General features: G+C 44.9%; 1 protein-coding gene across 7 annotated transcripts in view; it reads right to left on the reverse strand.

The window, feature by feature from the left end:
- LOC126523558 (uncharacterized) overlaps positions 1-21,684 on the reverse strand; it is a 129,492-nt gene that overhangs the window by 15,399 nt on the left and 92,409 nt on the right. For 6 of the 7 annotated variants that reach the window (XM_055066920.2, XM_050172159.3, XM_050172158.3 and 3 more), the window contains 4 exons: positions 20,080-20,202; positions 15,599-15,831; positions 11,937-12,048; positions 10,644-10,721 (listed from right to left, as the gene is read on the reverse strand). In XM_055066920.2, coding sequence (XP_054922895.1) covers positions 10,644-10,721; positions 11,937-12,048; positions 15,599-15,831; positions 20,080-20,202 — 546 coding nt within the window. The remainder of the gene's footprint in view (positions 1-10,643; positions 10,722-11,936; positions 12,049-15,598; positions 15,832-20,079; positions 20,203-21,684) is intronic. The other variant, XM_055066921.2, reaches the window with a different exon arrangement.

The following is a 21,684-nucleotide window of genomic DNA, read 5'->3' on the forward strand; positions in this document are numbered from 1 at the left end:
ACATACGACAAATACCACATTTAAAGATATTAATTATATTACAAAGGGTATCAGAAATAAGTGGTGCAAAAAGTTTTAGATGAAATACAGAAATAGTATCTAAGCCAGGGCTAGTATTCTTTAGGGCTAATACCATGGAACATACCTCATCTGCAGTTACGGGAAAGAGAAAAAAAGAATTATTGCAGCGATAAATGGGATAAGTAGTAGTCATATGACGACTGCTGTATATATTATAGAAGTAGTCACTGAAACTATTTGCTATGTCAGAAGAATCAGTATGAGTTTTATTGTTGTAGTTTATTTTATCAGCAGTATTACCAGACTAAGGTAAGTTCATGAACACATTAATAAGTTGCCATTGTTTTGGGGATTGTTGTGTTTTGCAATTTCATTTTCATAATAGTGTCGTTTAGACTTCTTTAGCAAGTTATTCAGAATGTTACAATAATTTTTATAGCGTGCCACTAAGCGCGTCGCCTCTCCCTTGCACCAAGTAAAGGAAGAAGATAGAAGAGACTCATGGCAACAGCACTGTGAAAAACGACCGCAAGCTTGTTAGGCCTTGCCACCACCAGGATGTTGAAGACGCCTTGTTTCTGTGGTTTAAAGAGGCAAGAGAGTGCAACCTGCCCATGTCTGGTGCTCTTCTCCAAATTAAAGTGAAGAGTTTATTTAGCTTGAGTCTTAGGCCACTACGACTTTTGTGCTAGCAGAGGCTGGCTCTAGCATTTTGAAGACCGCCACGGAGATTGTTTGCCACATGTCAGGCGAAGAGGCTGCGGTGAATGTGGAGAACTGTGAGAAATGGTTGGACAGCTTCCAAATCCAGCAGCAAAAAGATGAAGAGAGCAATGTTTACGATGTTGATAAGACTGTGCTTTTTTTATAAGCTGTTACCAGAAAGGTCACTGACTGCGAAAAACAAACACTGTCAGGGAAGAGACAATAGCAAGGACTGTGGCATTATTGCAGCTGTAGTCAACATGGATGGCTGCTATCGGTAAACCTGCTCTCGCTCTATGTGCCTAGTGCAACACACGGAGCCTACAAGCAGACTACAGATCAAATATTAAGGTGCAAATGTCATCAACACTGTTTGAAGAATGGTTGGAGGCCTTTGAATATGACATAGCCAAGCAGCACAGAAAAGTACTAGTATCTTAAATCTTGGACGACTGCTTGGTGCACAACATGTAGATTCCACCGGAAGCTGTGCATTTGGTTTTCCTGAAACCAGATTAAACTTCGTGCTCCAGCCATTAGACAGGGGCATCATTCAATCCCTGAAGTGCCATTATCATAAGCATCTGATGACACAGCTCGTATTCAACATCGAGAGGGGCACACCAATGACCGTAAACCTGAAGACAACGCTGGACATGTTTTACGGCTTATAGAATGAAGTTAAGCAGTGAGGAACTCCTATGTTGATGCTGGGGCTATTCCAGCCACCAGTGATATCAAGCCTGAACCTCAAGCGGACAACTTCAGTGAGAGGACCTGGCGTCAAATGGCGCTTGCAAACGTCACTTTTGAAAACTTCGGCTCTGCAGATGACAACTTGGCCGTGGCACCCAAGCTGACCAATCCAGAAATTATCAACCAGCTGATTCCTGCAACTGACGCCAGCAGTGAAGAAGAAAGCAAACAGAAAATTGAAGAGGCGGCTCTAAGCAGCAATGAGGCTGCCCCCATGGCCACGAAATTAAAGGGACACTAGACAGTTTTAATATAGCGTACGCTATACCACTGCGTACGGTAAAAAATAGCGGGTCGTCATTGCGCGTGTGCTGAACGCTAAACGAAATAGCGGGCATAGCGGGCATACGCAACGTAAACGAGTTAGTGTTAGCGTTCTTGCGTGGTTTGCGAAGTTTGCGTGAAACATGGCGGCGGTCCCGGCTGCCCGCTTCGAATTGAATTTGGCGCTGCTTTTGTAAAATGCACTTCGTTCATAGCAAACGATTGTGTAAACGGCTTTCGCTTAGTCTCAGGCCGCTTCGACGACAAAGTGTTATGGATAACCTCGTGGTGTTTTCGAGATCGCTTCTCGTTTCTAACGAGTCAAGCCTAACGAAAGAAACATTCGAGATGTCAGCGCCCCCTATCGCTACAGTCGAGAAATAGCCGCAACGACGGCATATGGCCTCTGAGATCCGAAGATATCGCCGGCCAACTAAAATTGTAGAAAATGTGTGTTGCTTAGCGTACGCTACACTATAGCATATAGCGTACACTATAAGTTGCGTATGCTAAACTAAAGCTGTCTACTAAAGGCAAAAATTAGGTAAAGCTGAAGTGATAGATTAGTGCACAAAAATCTCTAAGGTGTCAATATTATCAAGAACAGAGCCTTAAAGGGACCCTGAAACGATTTTGACAATTTTGTACAATGTACTGAGTTGTTAGGGTAGGTCCTCCAGATCATTAATTGACGCATCAAAGTGCTCCGCGTAAACCCTGTAATTTATTATAAGGTTTTAAAAATGTACATTGCTACCGATTGCAACATGCCACTCGGCTGAATTTTCAGCCACCCCTAAACATTTGATGCAAAGTGCCCTAATGATGTTAGTAGAGCGAGCTATCCGTTTGGTTGCCCAGGACACGTCATTGATAATTTTTCCAACTTTATGGTGAACAAATGTTGTTCGTAATAGTTGCAATGTTAGTTAATTTGTTTCTATAAAAAGAAAGTAACAGAAAGAGGTTGCACAAGGACAATTTCTCGCTACGCTTAAGCACTTCCAGTAGAAAGCAAGCATCGTCTGCTTGAGTTACAACATGCTCTGTGTTGACGACAGCTCCACAGTCAGTGTTGATCTCGACCTTACTTTTCACGAGCACCATGGTTTGCCCTTGTTACGTTGTGGGCTGCACGCGTAGCGACTGGCAATATGTCAAGCTGCGACATTGCGTCCCTCTGCAAGGCAGCAGATGAGCGGAGTGGCTGCAGCGCATTGGACTGTTGCTATCTGATCGGCACCAGGATTTGTGCGTTTGTGGTCGTCATTTCACGCCGAAGGATTACTACCACAGTGTTTTGCGTGTCCAGTATTCAGGTAAATGCAAGCGCAAGCAGGCGGGACCAGGCCGTTTCACCGTGCCGATTCACGGGATGAGCCGAGGAGCAAATGTGAACGGTCTGCGCGGTGCAGCCACCTGGTGGTATAGAGCTCAACCAAACACAGTAGCAGTAACGAAGTGTATTCTACTTTGTTGCGGGTGTAAATTTTCCGCAGGAGCGTAATCATGAACACATTGTTTTTCTAAATGTTTAAAATGTTTTACCCTTGCTTACAGCAATAGTCGCTCTGTGTTTGGCTGCTTAAGCTCTGCGCCACCAGGTGGCTGAACTGTGCAGACCGATCAGGCTGCTCGCGTACGTCTACACTAAAGCTCCTTCATCATTAAGTTTATGCTTCCACCCATCCGTCTAAATGGCCAGCTCACCTGTGGCTACCAGCATACTGGACACGCTCTGCGACACATACTCGCAATGCATGCGGCTTAGATAGCTCTCGCTTAGAATACACTGCCAGGCGGACGACGGAGATGTTGGACAGGCTTCGTGCGTTTGCTCCTAGAGAACCGGAAGTACAGTCGCCGACCGTTTATTCAGACCTCACGGGGACTGCGGAAATGTCCGAATAAACAGGTGTCCGAAAAAGCAGATTAAGAAAAAAAATTCCTTTATTTCCACGCACTTATTTGGGCTCGGCTGTAGGCATGAAGAAATCGTGAATGTGCCGTTGCCCGCTGTTCCGTTTACGCGCAATCAGATAAGCCTGAACCTTGGAGAGGGTCGTACGGTCACTATAGGCGGCTGAAAGCACAGTCACTGCTTGTACACGCTCCGCATGCGACGGCAGCGTAGCACATGGTGTGTCATCTTCCGACTCGGGAGTCATCGTCTGGCGGCGCAGCAGAAACCTGACGAATGATCTCGTCGTCGTCGAGTTATGCGCATGTCAGTACAGCAGTATCAGCACCTGTGAAACTGTCAAATAAGACGGTGTCCGAAATCACAATGCAACCACTGCGCAGGTCTCGGCAGAACATTTTCGGCGTCAGTAGGGAGCACATCGGAAGGCGACAAATCTTAGGCCTCATGGCACCCGCTTGCCGGCATTATGGCAGTATGGCAGTATGTGCGGGCACTGTTGGCGCCATTAGACACTTGACGCGATGTCTCTGTATGCCGCGTTGCATCATCGCAAGCTCGACACAGCACACAAAGCAAACATCACCACGCCGTCACGCTGACATCAGTCGCACAAACGAAGAACCTGGCCTACTCGCAGCGTCGTGCACGAAGAAACAAACAAATAAGCTGCTGGATTGTCTTGACACGGCATACTAAGCTGAGACAGGAACTGCTGTAGCCACAAACCAGGCAGAAACTATGATGATGAGCAGGGATTTGCAGTAGCGCCACTTTGTGGGGCATCAAGGAGGTTCCGTTCAAAACAAAAATGGCATTCAGCGAGTCGAACCATGCACCGGTCAGAGTCGGTGCATGGTGCTCTCGATCGAGTTGGCTCAAGGAATGTCCGAAAAATCCGACGAGAGGTTGCAAGGCGTCCGAACTTTTGGAAGTTGTTATACATTATGGTCTATGGGGCGAATGGCGGTGCCGCGAAGCAGACCGAATAATCGAGCATGTCCGAATTTTTGGAGTCCGGAAAATCAGTCGGCGACTGTAGACGAAACGACATGCCATCCTGACGCAGAGCCAGTGAAGGCAGAGTTTAGCCACAATCACTCGGCAAATGAGATGAGGAGAAAATGCATGGCTACGGAGGAGGGTAACTTGTAATCGTTCATATCGTCTATAATACGCTTCACACAAATTGTGGTGCGAATGATTGCACCACAATTTGTACCAATTGTACTGTAGCTGTACCCTAAGCCTCTGCAAAAATTGTTCGAACAATTTCAGGGACGCTTTAATAATTGAGAAATTGAGGTAAATGCAGGACATGATTAGAGACTCCCCCGGGACATTGAAGTACTTGCCCGATGACGAAAGCACTCCTCAGTTAAATTCTGTCACTAGTGCTCAACGACTCGTTGCGAAATACACTCATGTATTGTACCGTATTTACTCGAATCTAGGCTAGCCCGAATTCTAAGCTGACCCCCGAATGTCTGAAGCAAGAAAAAAAAAAAAAAAAAATTACCTCAAATTACCACAACCGGCTCTGAGAGGAGCGAGCAGGTTGTCTGCTGTGATGGCATCTCCGGCAGTCGCTTCATGCTGCTTTCCTTGTCGGATAGCTCTTCTCGGACCGAAACCAAAATAAACTCGTGCTTCGTTTGCTAGTGAAGCAATTTGTGCACAACACTTAACACAACTAGCCGGCCTTTTCAGAAAAATACCGCGATGAAAACCACCACAAACTGGCATCTCAAGGCGCGCTGTGGCTGCGTTGGTTGTTCGTCTGCTTCTCGCATCTAACCATGTAGAGGGCGCTCGTGACAGCCGTGTTCGCGCATGTGCAGCAGTATTCTTTCAAACCGTCCATTGCGTGCTCATCTTCCTTATCGCTGTCATCTCCTCGTTGCGGCACACTCAAAAGCGTCTCCCGTTGCCCCTTCCAACGAGGACGTTTTTCTCATCGATGCTGAAGTCTCGCCTGGCTTACTATGCCTCTGCGGCTAGCACAACTTTTAGTTTGAAAGCGGCATTATAGTGTGCCATTACGATAACGCCATGCCACACACCAATACCATGGAACCAGCTCCGATACAACACAGGTTAAGGGGGGACATCCCACTTAAATTTTCATTTTTTATTTGTGGCAACAATTTGATAAAACTTCCATCACTTATGTATTTTGACATGCCGATTTCAAATATTCAATTGGTTTTCCCATGCAACAAGTACTTTTCAAAATATAAGCAATTCATGTTTTTTTGTATGGACTAATTTGGAGGCAAGTTCTCTCTACAATGCTGGCTGTTAATGAAGGAGACTGGCACATCAAAATGATGTTGAATGATCAGAGGTTGCAGTGCTACAAGAATGAATGTTCTAAACTGATTTATGCCAAAGTTACAGCATGTCAAACTTTTGTAGGCAGAAGGCATTAGTGAAACCCTGGAGAAATTATTACTTTTTCAAATTTTCTGTAATGATATTTGTTCACATTTTAGGCCTACTGCACTCCCAATTTGTCCACCTTTCTGACGAAAAAAGAATTATTGCAATACGATGAGTAGAACCAGAGATATCGTCACTCCAAAACTACACTACCATCAAAAATGTCGTTTTGAGAAAACGAGAAAAAACATTTCAGGACATGTTCATAGTGATTACGGCTAATGCTTGAATACTACATTGATCAAGGATGATACAGGGGTCCAACCAGGCAAGAATTAAACTTTCGCTTCTTTAAGGGGGGACACTGTAATTCAAATAATGTTCATGATGTTTTCCATCAATATTCATGAAACTTTCCATTCTTGTTAAGACTTTTGGGCTGATTTCAAATTTGTAATTATTAATAGGCCATTTAGTTCTGAAGATAAATGAAATTCATTGTTCATAATTTGCAGAAACAATAGGGGGAAAAAATGCGCTACGAAATTCGTATTGGCACATGGCTGGGTACTAGAAAACATAAGGAACATAATGGTAGGAATACTATTTTGATATATCAAATATTAGTAATTTTATAGCAATTCAATCTTTACTGTTAGAATTGTGGCTACCATACTGTCTGATCTAAAGCAGAATTGAAAATTATTAAAGCATAAATTCCAAAATCTGACCCTACATAGTGTACAAGTGAAAAGTCGGTGTTTTGAGAGAACGAGAAAAAAGGAATACATTCACTTTTAATCAAAAGTACAGAAATAATTTTGCATTATTTTGCAGTGAAAGTGGCTAAAAGCCACCAGGAATGTAGTCGCTCTGACCACGGCCACCCAAATGCGGCAAAAACATCGTTTAGCGCCGTTCACCGATTTCCGGTGGCTTGCATCGCGCGCGCGGCAAGGTTGTTCACGCGGGTCGAGCTCCATGCCGACGCGATATCGCCGCGACACGCGCACGTGATAACGATCTTTATGGCGAAGCCAGATTACCGTTCGCTTTTGCCTACTGCGACGCTGCCGCCGCACACCTTGCACTTGACGACATCAGTCCGTCCACGGAGTCCTGCTGAGGAAAGCGAAGCCTGCCTCGGCGTCGACTGGCGCGGCTGCAACGCCGTTTTTTAGAGCATTCATCTCCCTCTGCAACAAATCCGCACGCTGCAACATTACATTGTCACGCCGAACGTAGCCGCTGTCCGTAACGATTTCACTCATTTGTGAGCTGGCTAGGCCTACTTCGGCATCATTTGCGGTTGGCGGCGAGCCACTCTCGATGCTTTCAGAAGGAATGGAGCGCTTTTGAAAGTTATAAGCTGATCGCTTCTTTTTGCCGAACTTGTGCCTTGTGGCGAACTTTCCCGGTGGATCGGACATCGTTGGGCATGTGCCAACAAACCTACGAGACGCGCAGTCGCGTCGCCTGCGGAGTGGAGCAGACGATGGGAACCTCGCGCAGCCAACCACAGCACGCGTTTTTGGTCACGTGCGCTAGTCAACGAATCGGATCACGCGTTCGGGCTTTTTTTCTCCCCGGATTCCAGCGTCACTGGCGTACCGACAGAGTCACTTTTGGCGGGAAATTAAAGAAGGAAGGCTCCTCTTTCCAACGAGACCAAGATGGCTGCGATCGCGAGCGTAGAAAAAGAGCTACGCGCCGCGATAAAAAGGGCTGTTTTTGCGCGGAATTCAGCTCACAGTGATGTTATAAATTGATATTGCGGACGAAATACTCTTCCCCGAGATTCGAAACTTGGTGAATTAAAGGAATATTAGCTGTAGATATCGAAAATTTGGTTTTAAAAAAATCGGTTTTTTCGCGATTTTTTCGCCGCAAAGAGCCGTGTCCCCCCTTAAAGTGACGACATGGCTCGTGTACTTCAGTTGGCTACTGGCCCGGCTAAAGCGGCTGCGATACTGACTTTTCTAGATGGCGCTAGCTATAGACCATATTTATCATTTTCAGTTACAAACTGGTGCGCTTCTTTAAAATCTTCAAATCTAAGCCGATCCTACAGTTTTGTATATGATCATTTGGAAAAAGCTATCGGCCTAGATTCGAACAAATACGGTATTATAAGATGAAATAAAATGAGAAAAAAGAACTCACTGAAATTATTCTTGACAACGACGCAGGCAGTCAAAAGGTTTCGTTTTCGCTCGACTCCGCACCACCCACGCTCTCGCGTTTCAGTAGTTTCGTTATTGCGTAGTGCTGTGCTGGTTTTGCCAGCTCGCGAAACTCGCACAAATTGTACATAGCAGAGAATTCAACTTCCATGTGATGCCAAGGGATGCCCGAATGGTTAACGGCACTTGACCAAAAAGCCGCTGCAGTGGTGAATCTACCGCTCTGTCTTGTCTCGGTAGCGCCGTCTGTCCGGCGCCGTTTTACTACACGACAGCAGCGAAGTTTGGTGACTGCATATGCAATGTCACCACTCCTCCGGTTGAGTGGCGGGAGGTTTGAATTTCGAAAAAGGTATGTGGATCCTTCAGATGCAATTTTCTTGTAAACTAAGCCTTTTCTTGGCACGAAACAAGCGTTGCGAGGTTTCTGGAATGGTATTTAAAGGAGGACGTGGCCCTCGAAAACCGAAAAATCACGAAAAAGTCAATTTTTGAAAAGCCATATTTTTGGGTTATATGTCTTATAAACTACCTGTTCTGCAATTATCAGCACTTAATTCAACCGCAATGTACAAAAAAAAACCCTACTTTTGAGGCCACCGCGGCCCACAAAACAAGGGCAAATGCCGAAATGAAGTCAAACTTCAGCGCGCGCGCTCGCCATTCCCGGCTCATGCGGCCTGCTCGCGCCATCTTGGCGTTGTTTTGACCGTGAATTCTTTGTCTCTGTTTTGCCGCCTTGCCAAATGGCATCGTCGGCGTGGTTGAGGCGCTATTGGCGTTTTCTGGCGATACAATGCGGAGTGCTGATTGGCCGGAGTAGCGCGTTTAAATCCCGCGGGCTAAAGCACACCTGCCATTGGCTGCTGCGCGAACGGCAGTGGCTGCTCCCTTTGATGCCGCGCCCGCCGCGCTCGCGTCATTGTTGCCCCTTGCTCCGTCCACCTCAACATGAGCTTGCGAGCTGCTCATTGTCTTGCGCTATCTTTTAGGTTATTTTCCCAGCTTTTCTTTTTCGCTAGTTCTTTGCTGCACGCGATGCCGGCAAAGCCCAAGACAGTGCAGATGTTCGGTACACGGGAGCGCGATATGTGTCTTGTACGAGCATCGAACTTCCGATCTTCCGCAATGAGTGCCGACTGCGTAGACGCTTTTCAGCGGCGGAACTGTGCTGTCAGCTGTTGCCAGTCGAAAATCCGACACATTGAGTGTGCCTGGAGCCGCAAGAGTTAATTAAAAGCTCCACAGCAGCTTTCTAATAAAAAACGCATCTGTTCAACTTTAAGGCCTGTTTTCTTTTAATGGATTTTTTCGCTAGCAGTGGTGCTGGGGAAGGCGATATCTCAAGAACTGCTCTTCAGATTTGTATGCTGCTTTTTTTATTCTGTTGCTGAATCACTTTGCCAGGTGGTAACGGGCTTCTTTTTTTTGAAAGCTGGTGCAGTTAATTTATGATAAGCAATTAATTTTTGATGAATGTGGTCATTACTGGCTACATCAAATTCAAAGTTGTCTTATAATTTTTTTGGAGGGGAAGTTAAGGAAAAGGGCTCTTTAGCCCCCTGGGATATCTATCAAGGGATCATCACAGTGAATTTCAGCTTCGTATGATATACTGGCATTTCTCCAGGATCTTCCTCAGGCATATACACGAACCACCTAGTTGGACCTCAATCACTCTGGCACTAATAAACACATCTTCATGAAACTTTGCAGTTCCTCATAGTTCGGTGGTGTGAACGTACCCTGAAAGTTTCATCCTTATATAAAAAAGTTTGGTCTCCAGGGTAGCCTCCCCCCTAAACAGTCCACATCGAGTTAGTATTTGCCTTTAGTGCCTCTTAAAAGTACCTGCATCCAAAACTGCTGACATAGACAAAACATTGAATTGCATTGATGTTGTTCAGAAGTTTGTTTTGTCGAATACACTGAAGTGCTTCCAAACAAAGATTATGTCATTTTTTAAATAAGTTGATTTGTGCATGTGGCCAGCAATTGTGCATGTGGCCAGCATCGCTCTTGGTGTGTTTACTTTTGTTTTCCAGCAAACAATGAAAGGTGAAGTCACACGTTTATACCAAGCTTTAAATATGAAAATTATGCATTTTTGAAACTGTGTAGTCCATATTTAAGCACCTTTTCATTGAGTTCATGCGCAAACTCGTTCGCAAGAGTTTACATGCATGCCTTTATGTTAAACACTGGATATAACGAACTAATTTTTGCTTAAAATCTGACTTCGTTATCACGAGGTTCGACTCTAGCACATCTTTACTGAAAGGCACTTGTTTCTGCTTCTCTAGCAGCACTGTGCACTTCTAAGCTGTAATGACAACTACTGCATGAGTTGCAAGGGCCACCTAGCACACTGCTCTTCAACCACAAAGTCAGGAATGTGCAGGGCCACTCACTCTCTAAGTGTCGTCACGATGCGACTCCTACCGCACAGGCCTCCACGAAGAGAATCCAGGATTAGGATGTACGCCCTTCTGAAAGAGAGCAGACCAGGCCTTTGTTTTAAACAAACAAACAAACAAACAAACAAACAAACAAAGTAAGTAAGCAAGCAATTCTGGGATGCGTGTAAATGGCTTTGCATCGCCATGTACAATGAGTGGCAAGGCAACAACATGCACATCTAGACACCAGAAACGACCAAAGAGCTGTTCGTGGTGTCTCTCTTCCAGAGTGAACACTGTAGCTGGTAGGCAGCATTTTTGCGCTTCTGCAGCCTATGTCAAAGTATCATCAAACCTGAGCCATCACCATGAAATAAGGGGCACAGTGATGTCAATGCCAAAGCAAAAACAAAACAACAAGTATGGCCTCCATTTTCTCCACCGACAAATAAGCTATTCCTCTCCACTAAGAGATGCAGAGGGAGCTTTGAATGAGTAAGGCATCAGTACAGAGTCGTTCAGTTCTTTTAACTCTTTCCCTATCGTGGCAAAAATAGGTGCTTTTTAGTAGGTTACACCAGACTTTCTTTTTTCTAAAGTAACTACTGCACTCAATATTTTATGTAATAGATAAATAAAAAGCAGAATAAATGCACTTTTCAAGCGTATATGTTTCATTAACGAGATGCATGTCATAAAAAAGATATAACTTCAAACTATCGTTAGTGTGCTAACAATGCCCAATGGATGCGGCAAGAAAATAGTTGAGCAACTGCAAGGCGTGTCCTCGGTGTGCCATTAATCCTGTTTAATTAAGTGCAATGTCTTCGATGCTACCGTGATCAAAATGTGTAAAGTTTCAAAGCAACTCATGGGCTATGAGAGATGCTCCAGTGGTAGGCTATAGAGTATGCCAGCCATCTCAGTTTATTTATATTGTGCACCCAAAATATGATACACGAGCGCACTAGAATTCTGTACCCCATGAAGTGTTTCCTCCATGGCTGGGACTTGAATTTCCAAACTTGTGCCCAGCAGCGGAACATCGCAGCCTCTGAGCCACTCCCCGGTGGGTGCTAAACGTGTTAACTACATGCAAAGCACATTTCAGCTGGTACAACGCAGGATCAATGCAACGTGGAAAAGAGACACTTCAATGCCAGGCATTGGCCAGCTGAAAACGCACTGTAATATAGTATGTGCCATGTGGTTGTTCCTTTTCTATGTTATCGCCAGCAGTTCTTTTCTCGGACACGCCTTTAGCAGTGCTACGCTCACTGTTGCTACACAGCAAGTGTCACTCACTCTGTCTGTGCTTCGGCTGCCCCTTTTGGATGCGGACTCCCCGTCTCCTCCAGCTCCGTGCCATCATCCGGGTCCGAGTCCAGCACGCTCTCTCCATCCTCCAGGTTGCCCTCTGAGTACAACGAAAGGCATAAGCAACGCTTGACATCAGCAGGCTCACAATTCAATTTATTAATATCCCTTATTACATGTAAAAATTCGATGTCATTTGCAGTCTCATAATTTCTAAATGAACACAATAGAATCTCGCTGACGTGAACCCCATAGATGTGGCTTTCGAAATCAACTTGCTTAATTCTAAATCAATTTGGTTGAAGATTGGCAGAGTTATTGGCAATGTTTTTGTGATGTCATAAAAATTTCCAAGTTATATCTTCACAACTTTCTTATTTACAATTTTTTTTTCTGCTTGGGCTTGTCTCAAGCCTGAACAACTTATAAAATGTGATAGAAGACTGAATCGAAGTACCGTAAAAACCGGACTATAGGTCGATCCCCCAACTAACGAATTCTAAAAATGAAAAAAAAAAAAAAAAATCGTTTTCAATGGCGACAGTATTTATTCAAATGCTGCTCGCATGTGCACCTGGCCAAGTTTTTAACAGTATCGCGCGACGATCGACCCGCGTGCTTGTCAGCACCTTATTATGTACTTATGTGGTAAAATAAACTTATTATTATTATTACTATTATTATTAACGGCGCTGAGCAGCGAAACAACAAACGAGATATGCGCATGTGTACACATGCCCTTACCTTCGCTATTTCGCTGCTCCGTGCCGTGATGATAAGGTGCTGACAAACATGCGGGTCGATGGTCTCGCAATACTGTTAAAAATTGGCCGGGTGTACAGTACACAGAAGGGCACAAAGTGCGCAAGCGCTACTCCGAATAAGAGCAACGCCTTTGATCAGAGTAGTCTGAACGAGAGTCGGATGACGAGTGCTTCTCGCTGCCCAGTCCACAGGCGCACGCGATCTCTACCGCTTTCAAACGGATGCAGTCGGCAGTCAGAGGCAGCGATCTTACACGCAGCTCCCGGACGAACTCCGCAACATTGCCTTCCAGTTCTGCAGTCCGCTGCGATCCGCCCACGCAATAACATTTTCGTTTGCTTGCTGCAAGTTGTAATACGTTGCTTTTGCCTCCGCCACTACCGAATGCTCTTTTCGGATACTCCAAGTTCGTGCTGTGCCGCCAGGTTGCCATGGGCTTCCGCGCACTCAATCGCCTTTTTCTTGAAGGCGACGGTGAATTGACGTCAGCTTCCGCTCATTTTGAAACAAAATGTGAAAATGCAGCCTTTCACCAATATAACTTTGTGACAATGGAAACACAAAATGCCGGTGCCACAATGTCGCCACGCCGCGCTGCTGCTAATGGCGAAGGTGGCTGCTTACTTCATCCGCCCATTGTTGCAAGACTTCCTTAGTTTTTCCGCCAATGTCCGGTATACAAGACGAGGGTCGACTTTTCGCGATGGTTGTTTGAAAAAAAGTTTTACCTATATTCCGGTTTTTACGGTACTGTGCATTCCAAAATGAATGCTTGAGGGTGTGACATTCTCAGAATCTTTTTTATTAACAAGATGATTCTATAAGTTCTGATTTTTTATGAAGTGACTGTACAACAGGCGTCTACACTGTAAACAACTAGTTGAATCATTAATTAAGAAAACGTAATACTGGAAAAGCAAGAATGTCATGCCCTGAACTGCATTTCAATGAACATAGTAAAAAAACAGAGTTAATACAGATCTAACAGTCACCAAGAAATCAGTGGCACAAGCTGAGCAGGAGGCAAGAAAAACAGTTTTGAGAAAAAGGCCTTCAAAGTTCTAACTTAGATTTAAACTATCAAAAGGCCCCAGGGGTGTAGTCATTGTTATCCTATCAAATGTGGGGCTTCTGGAGTGTTCTGCCTTTAGTCTGAAGAGCTTTTCCTGCGTTTTTTTCCCCCAAGACCACTTTCTCTACTACTCTGCGAAGAGCATGTTAGCCAGGTTGCAGACCAAAGGTTACACAATATCTCACAAAAGAGCAGCAGGTCCCAGAATTTTATATGCACACTGCCTTGTTGATGGCTGTCTCTAATGGAGGAAGGGAGGCTTACCCCTTAGCATCACTCACATGATGTCTCTTGTGACATTCAATTTCACATTCCCTCTTGTAGCAATGACCAGGTGACTGAATGAAAGCTTTCAGCGGCACCTTGAAGTTTGTTTCCCAGACAACGACTGAGGAGCTAGCTGCACATCAGAAAGGCACTGGTACACGGTCAGCAATGCAGCTGAAACATGCATGCCTTGCAAGCCAACACTTATGTGGAGCTTTACCCTGTTCTTTTGCGGCCTAGTGTCTGCACCAGCTACCATATTTTGGGAACATTGAATTGTAAAACCTTTTTTGTCCTTTGAACCTTGTGAGGGCCTGGAGAGCTTACAGAATGTAGCGGAAGGTTTGTAGAATATTGCGAGCATAGCCAAAAGCGACTTTCCATTTTTCATTATTATTATTTTTTTCGAGAAAAACTTTACACTTATTTTCCTTGTCACCTTCGTATCAGACTTCCACTTTGGGTGCAAAAGAATTGAAATAATCAATCCAAAAAAGCGATAATTCCCGGACCTGCACTGTAGCCCATGGGCGGTGACTAAGAAGAAAATAAGAATAAAATAAAAACCTGACTTTAGTGTGCAATGTGCTTGGCTATGGAGCCCAAGGCGCAGATTCGCGAAATGCTTCACCACAGGGTCAAGGAGCCTGCACATGATGTGCATGAACGTAAAGTCCGAGGCACCAATGTGTGAAACGCTTAGCCATGGGTCCGAGGAGTCCGTGCGCGACGTGCTTGATTGCCGAGTCGGAAGTACCGATGCGTGAAATGCTTAGCTGCAGAACTGAGGATTGCGCGCCCGCTGTGCTTGGTTGCGAATTCTGAAGCATCGCTGTTCAAAAGGCTTAGCCACATGTTCGAGGATTCCACGTGAGAAGTCAGCGTCGCTGACACTTAGAATGCTCATCCGCGGGTCTGAGAAGTCCAGAAACGGATGGATCGGCTCTGCTTCTGCGATGTCAGTGTCTTGCCCGTTTCGACACTTGTTGAGATCAAGGTAGTCGAGATAGTCGAGAGCTCGCGAGATGCAAAGAGCAGACGACGTTCCTACGAAGCAAGTGCTAGACCAATGGCGAAGCACGTTGCAGTCACGTGGCAGGTGCGGCCAATCGTAGAATTTCTAACAACCTTCAATCATTTTCCTTTTGTGCGCTTGTCTCTGTGTGGAGGAGACAGCTGAAGCGGCAAAGCAAAGTTGAAGACGGAGAACTGTCAGCACAATGTCTAGCCTAAGTGAAAAGCACCTGTCCAGTTGTGTGAAAAATATGCATAATGTGTAGAACGTTGCAAAGACCAACGAAAGAAGTGAAAGTGCTACCTGACGATGTAGGGACGCCCAATGCCGACACCCACCTTTCGGCTCGTTTTACTAAAACGCTTAAAACATTAAAAATTGCAGCATGGGTACAAGAAGTGTTCCGAAATGTATGCCACGCATTTTAAATATCATTATATTCATCAGTGCTATTGCTTCTGACACACTAACTTGGCGGGCGCAACTGTGCACACAATGCCTGAAGGAAGTTTAAAGGCTTAAAATACGCACCAGGAGTCTTTGGGCTCGCTGCGGGACTCTGGCTTTCGGCCAGGGGCGTGTGGTCGTCATAGGCGGGTGCCACCTCCTGCGGGGGGCAGACACGCGCCACCAGCCCAGGAAAGCACAGCACCGCCAGGAACCAGTGGGCGTTCTGGTTGATGGGCACCACTATGAAGTCCTTGGCAAATATGTCGACGTGCCGAGTCCACGTCCGCACATTGCGATGCCGCCGTGCCGCGGGCCTGCAAAATGCCGATCGCAGCACACGACTCTTGTAGTGCCCGCCAGTCCTTCCTCATCAGCAGTTTGCGTGGACCACCAGCAAATGGGTGCCAGCCAAGTTCGTTTCATTTAGGCAAATAGGCAAGCCCTAACACTTTTGGATTTCGAACAGAATAAAGAAAAAAATATCGAGTATTGAATCAAATATCAGAAGATTTATCTCGAAATTTAATGCTTACAAATTTTGTGCAAGAAAACACAGTACTGCATATGCTCGGGAGTCTCCTAGCATTGCATAACAAGAATGATGCAAGCGATCAATAACTTGACTACCTAGAAATCAAGATCTCTGGTCTGCTCTTATCAAAGGGAACACCAAATTACTATCTAGCATTGACTACAGCTTAATTCTATACGAATATATGGAAAATATATATATTTTTTTACCAATAGAATGTCTGTGGAATAGAATCCAGTGCTCTTGCCCTCTGAAGCTGAAGAAGTAGTGAGACATAGTGTACTAAATATCTCGCGAGGCTTTTAGTTTACCATAATTACTTGAATGTAATGCGACTGCGATAGTAATGCAACGGGCAACGTTCCAGTCTCGCGACATAAAAAAATAACAAACCCCGAATGTAACGGCAGGTGAACGAAAAAAGAAACGGTACCTTTGTTCAAGGAATCATAATTTAGAAACTAGTCCTCTTCAATTATCACTGTCATCTGGGGAAGCAACGTTTTTCTTGTTTGTGATCCACCTACCAGATTGAGTCCATCGCCCGTGCCATTGAGCTCGCTTGAGATAGAGCCCTTCTTAAACGACTGCGTAACCGTTTCATTGGGGAGGCCATACCAGGCCACAATGAGTCCACAAAGGCCCTTCTGATTGGACTTGCATATAAAGAGGGCCATCCTGCTGGTCCAGTTACCCACGAATTGTTGACTCGTTGAAGTCAAGTGGAGTTTCCCAGCTCCTCGGCTAACAAAACTGCTCGTTACTTGCAACGGGCATCATACCTAACGCAGGACGTTGCCATAACGTTGTGAACGAATGAAGTCGAAGTGTGAAAGGCCACAGGTTAGTGCAGCACTGTAATCGCCACACCACTCACAAGCACAGCAAAAATTCGTTTGAATCGGTTGTGGCAACAAAGAACAAGTTTTGGCTTCGGTCGACTTGTCTAAAGATTGGATCATGACGTGAAGGTACAGGTCGCCAACACAACACTAAAAACCAAGAGATTTTGAATATTTGTTTTAACATGGTCAATTTTGCCATTATTCAAATGTAACACGAGGGTTGACTTCAAGCAATGAAAATCTTGAAGAAGACTCATTACTATCGAGTAAATACAGTACTAATAGTAATCCTTTGTCTTATGGTAATCTTTTACGGCATAGCATGTTTTACTTTCCAGACTTCCTCCAGAATACAGAAGGGATTTCCAAGCTTTACAGGCAGGTGGGCTCGTGGGTTATCACAAAGGTCAATTGCACAACAGTCGAAAGTACGCACTGTGCATCATGTGACATTGTCACCGCTTCAGGCATAGCCATCATTGGCACTGCGCAGGTAGACCTATGGTTGTGCCAATGGTCAAGAGAAGGGGCCTTTCACTGTCAGGTTCAGCGTCGTTCACAGGGAATTTAGCCCGAGTGAAATCTCATTGCAGTTGGTCTTTAACGAGCTGACGATAATCCACAGAAAGCACCCGCCATAAAGATGCAAGAACCCTCCTGTTTCCTGGAAGAAAACTAGAAATCAATACCTTTGCTTAGAAGATTGCCATTAAGCACAGTATGCTCAGTATGCAGTATGCACAGTATGCAGTACTAAACTAAAAACATGCTTAGTATTTAGGACAACTTCGCCATTTCTTCAGTTTCATGAAGAAAAATGCTGTTGATTTGATTTGACAGATATTCTGTTGAGATCAGTAATATTTTCCAGACCTTCGTATAAGAACTGAGTTATCAGTGCTGGCATACTAATTTGGAGTTCCCTTCCACGAGAGCAGGAGTGGTATTCTGTAGGAGTCCACCTAGTGGACTGTCCATTTCGGTAGCTGCTGATTGGCTGGAGCCGCTCCTCTCCTCCTCGCTCGTACTGCTGCATCCAATCAGCAGCGGCCAAAATGGACAGTCCACTAGGTGGACTCTTACAGAATACCGCCCCAGCGCATACTATACACCTAGATTTCCAGACATCTAAGTTGCTGATAGTTAGTAAGGATCTTGTTACGAAATGTGTGTAGTCTCCTGAGCACCGTGTTTTCTTGCCCGATATTTGTAAGCATAAAAGCTTTTGATAAATTTTCTGATATTCCATTCAATATTCGCCTTTTTTTTTTTCTTGATTCAATTCAACATCTGATTCAAAACTTACAATTTGGTACTTCGCACACCCCTAATTACAACTGGTATTTTGTCTCACGTGGCTGAAACTATAAGAAGCATGCATATACAGCAGACTTCTGCCAATTCGACTTTGGTTAATTCGATTAATTCGAACGTTCGTTTTTCCAATCTTAAAAGTGGCCTTCGCTAGATAACTTGAACTTGGACAGTCAGCATGCAAATGCCTGACCCCAATACCAACCCCTTCAGCGGCAGCGTCTGTCTCGGTGGAGCTTAGGGCACAGTGAATATGTTGAGCACACGTCACCTCCAGTTGAAAATGCATATTTTTAGCCAGCCCTAGGAAGGATTTTGAAGCAATAACCGCAGCTCAGAACTTTTGGTTACGGTAATTACCCATTTCTAACGAATTTCTAATTTGCCTGTTTCGCCCCCCCCCCCCCCCCCCCCCCAGGAAAATTGCGCCGGCAATTGCCGGCGCGGTGCCAATCACATACAAAATCAAAATTGTTTTCGCAGCCTTTATAGCATAAACACAAACGTACAGCAGGAAAGCTGACTTTAAAAAAAAAATGTGCGACGAAGCTGACTTTAGGAAACCAGGAAACATTGTGCTACACATATTTTTCTTCCTGATAAATAGGGTGGGCACTAGATTTCTACTGTGTTTACGAGATTTAATGTAATTTCTACATTGGGCAAGTTTTCTATTTTGGACACCCAGAAAAGTGGGCCCGCATTTGATTCAGGGACTCTTTGCAAATACTGCAAAATGTATTGGCAGCGTGTTCTGGCTTTATTTTGTGCATCTTGCTAACACAACCTGCCAGATAATTCGATCAATTTCGCTGGTCCTGTCAGCGCAGAATTAACGGGAGTAGGCTGTACATTGAGTTCTATGGGAGGGTAAATGGGACTCGAGAAAAGGCCAGATTTTCGCCGGTTCTGCGCTATACGCAGTTACGTTATAAGTGGCCTGAACTGTAACCATGTAACAGCTATGGATGATTTGGCTGCCATATTTATTGGTTCTGTCCACAGAGCTTCCTACGAAAATTACCGGAGGGAACTCTGACGTTGTGATTATTTGGCTAGCATGGGAATGAGAGTACAGCTAAACCTCAATATAACGAAGTGTGTTTATTCACTATTTCAACATTACAAAATTTCACTGCCACCACGAAGGAATACCAAGTCAATAAATGGAAACTGCCACGGATGCAGATGTTCGAAAAATGTCTGAGGCAGCATGCAATTTTGTTTGTGTGCCCTGAGCGCACACATTTTGTGGGATACATATGCACATTATTTGTGTTTAGACAACTTGTTCGACAACCTTTCTGTTGCCAATTTCGCCTGCTTCAGGAACTTGTCAGAATAAACCTGCTCAAAGCAAGTAGCCCTCACTTTAGCAACTTGCATTGCCGTGAAAAGGCAGTGCAGGTTGGACCATCCCATTCTTACTGTGTGCATCTTTTTTTCTTCAATCTCGCTTGCACCATCCTTCAATACCTTTAAAATGTTTTCATAAACAGAATACATTTTTCATAGAACTTGAGGCTACAACAGCAAAATTGTAGAATGAGCCCATAACCGTAAACATTGTGACAAATTCGGGAGAGTTGGCAGGTTTGCATTCTGTTTTATTTATCTGCCGAAATCACTTTGTCATGGCGAGTCATCGGCAGTTGAGTTAGAGGTAACTCAAAAGATTTACTGGCACTCGAAACGGGAACAGATGGTCACGTGACGAATGACAAGGATAATGAGGATGCCAACAAAAACTACTCTCGCCCAGCGTGCTGTGTCGGGAATGGGTTTAATCAATTTGGGTTACAGCATACGCTGCCAATGGCACTCACAATAGAAAAGCTCGCAATAGCTGTTGCCCTTCTAAAACAACTCACGTCAGGCCCTGCTGTCCCGGTGCACGAGGGTTGAGCCGCTGCGTCAGGCGTGGGTAGAAGAAGGAGCTGAAGATGTGCGTCCGCTGCCGCACCTCTTCGCTTAGCCGCTCCAGCAGCAGGTACCTGTCACCGAACCAAGAAGGCATCCATGTCAATGTGCTGGCCATACTAACAAGAACCTTCTTAAAATAAATAAAACACCGCACAATCTCCGGCGAGGGCCCTGCGGTTTCTTCTTTTTTTAATTTGGGCGTGAATATTTTAGGTGTTGCCCATGCACTAATTACTTCCTTTAGTCTATTTTTTATTTTTATTTATTTAGTTATTATTATTATTTCTTTTTTGGTTGAAAAATGGGTTGAATTGTGGTCAATTAAATCATGCAGCCCTCTGGGGAGTCAGACCATACAGGGGTCTGATCTGCATTGGTGATTTGCGACAAGATGTAATCCCCTTAATGCTGCAATGCAATGGTGCACTTCTGAAGGCTTAGCAGCTTGTCCTCACATTCGTGAGGAAGTCACTGGCACACAGTAGTCGTTCTTCGCCGGATGAACAAATTGCTTTGCTTTATGAACCGCCGAACCCAACCAGCACTTTCTTTAAAATCTTCACGCGTTATGTGCTTCGCACGCACCAACTCTAGCATTTCGAATCTGGGCATGTCCGTTAACAGAGCGCAGCCAGTGTTTCACACCTCAGTGACACAGCTCAGAAGCTCGCTTTAAACATTGCCATTTGTTGGGCATGTTGGCACGTAGGGCTTCAGAAAGCACATTTAGCACCAGCAAACAAGGACAGAAGGGAGACAACACCACAATGCGCTAGAACGCATTGTGGGTTCTTTCTGGTCACACCAGGGCCAGACACTCCTCATCAATGTGAAAGTGCCTGCCTCCCGTGCGCTTACTGTGCTCCAGGGCACATTTAACGACTTCCAGCTTAAAGGCTGCTGTGCGCCTGTTCAGGTATCGAAATTCGTGATTCAACAAAGTTTTTCACTGCAAGTACGGCTTAGCTATATCGAGGTCTGACTGTATTATATTAAAGAGACACTGCCGGTCCCCTTTGGGGCTTTTATAGACTCTCTCAGGTCTGCAATATTTGCAGGCCATCTCAAGTGGCTAGGGAAAGTGAACGCCTACTGGAGTGAGCCAATTCACATCATTCATTGCAAAGCGTCTTCTGAAGGGATTCCTAAGCTTAAGAATTGAAGAAAGATATTATGTTGCTATTAGCGTTAGTATAGCACTGCAACTAAGAAGAATGCATTCATTATCCCATATTAGTTTCCTGCCGATTTATTTATGGCAGTCATGAGCTCACAACAGTACTACCTATCCATAACGTGGTGGCACTTATGACAAGTTTCCAAGGCAAGATAGCCATGACACTCACACAGTTCCTCATCATGCTTAAAGGATGTTCAACATCAAGGTGCACTCTTAAAAGCACAGGCCCCTCGATGAAACTTTCTGGTGGGGGTAAGGCAAGGCAAAGGCTGCAGCAACTTTCATTTACTGAGGAACTAGCACAAGGCAGAAGATAGCCAGAGCCAATACTGTGGACAAAGAGAAAATAACCTGACAAAACATGAACCTCCCA

The sequence above is a fragment of the Dermacentor andersoni genome, chromosome 6 (assembly GCF_023375885.2).
Source record: "Dermacentor andersoni chromosome 6, qqDerAnde1_hic_scaffold, whole genome shotgun sequence".
NCBI lineage: Eukaryota > Metazoa > Arthropoda > Arachnida > Ixodida > Ixodidae > Dermacentor > Dermacentor andersoni.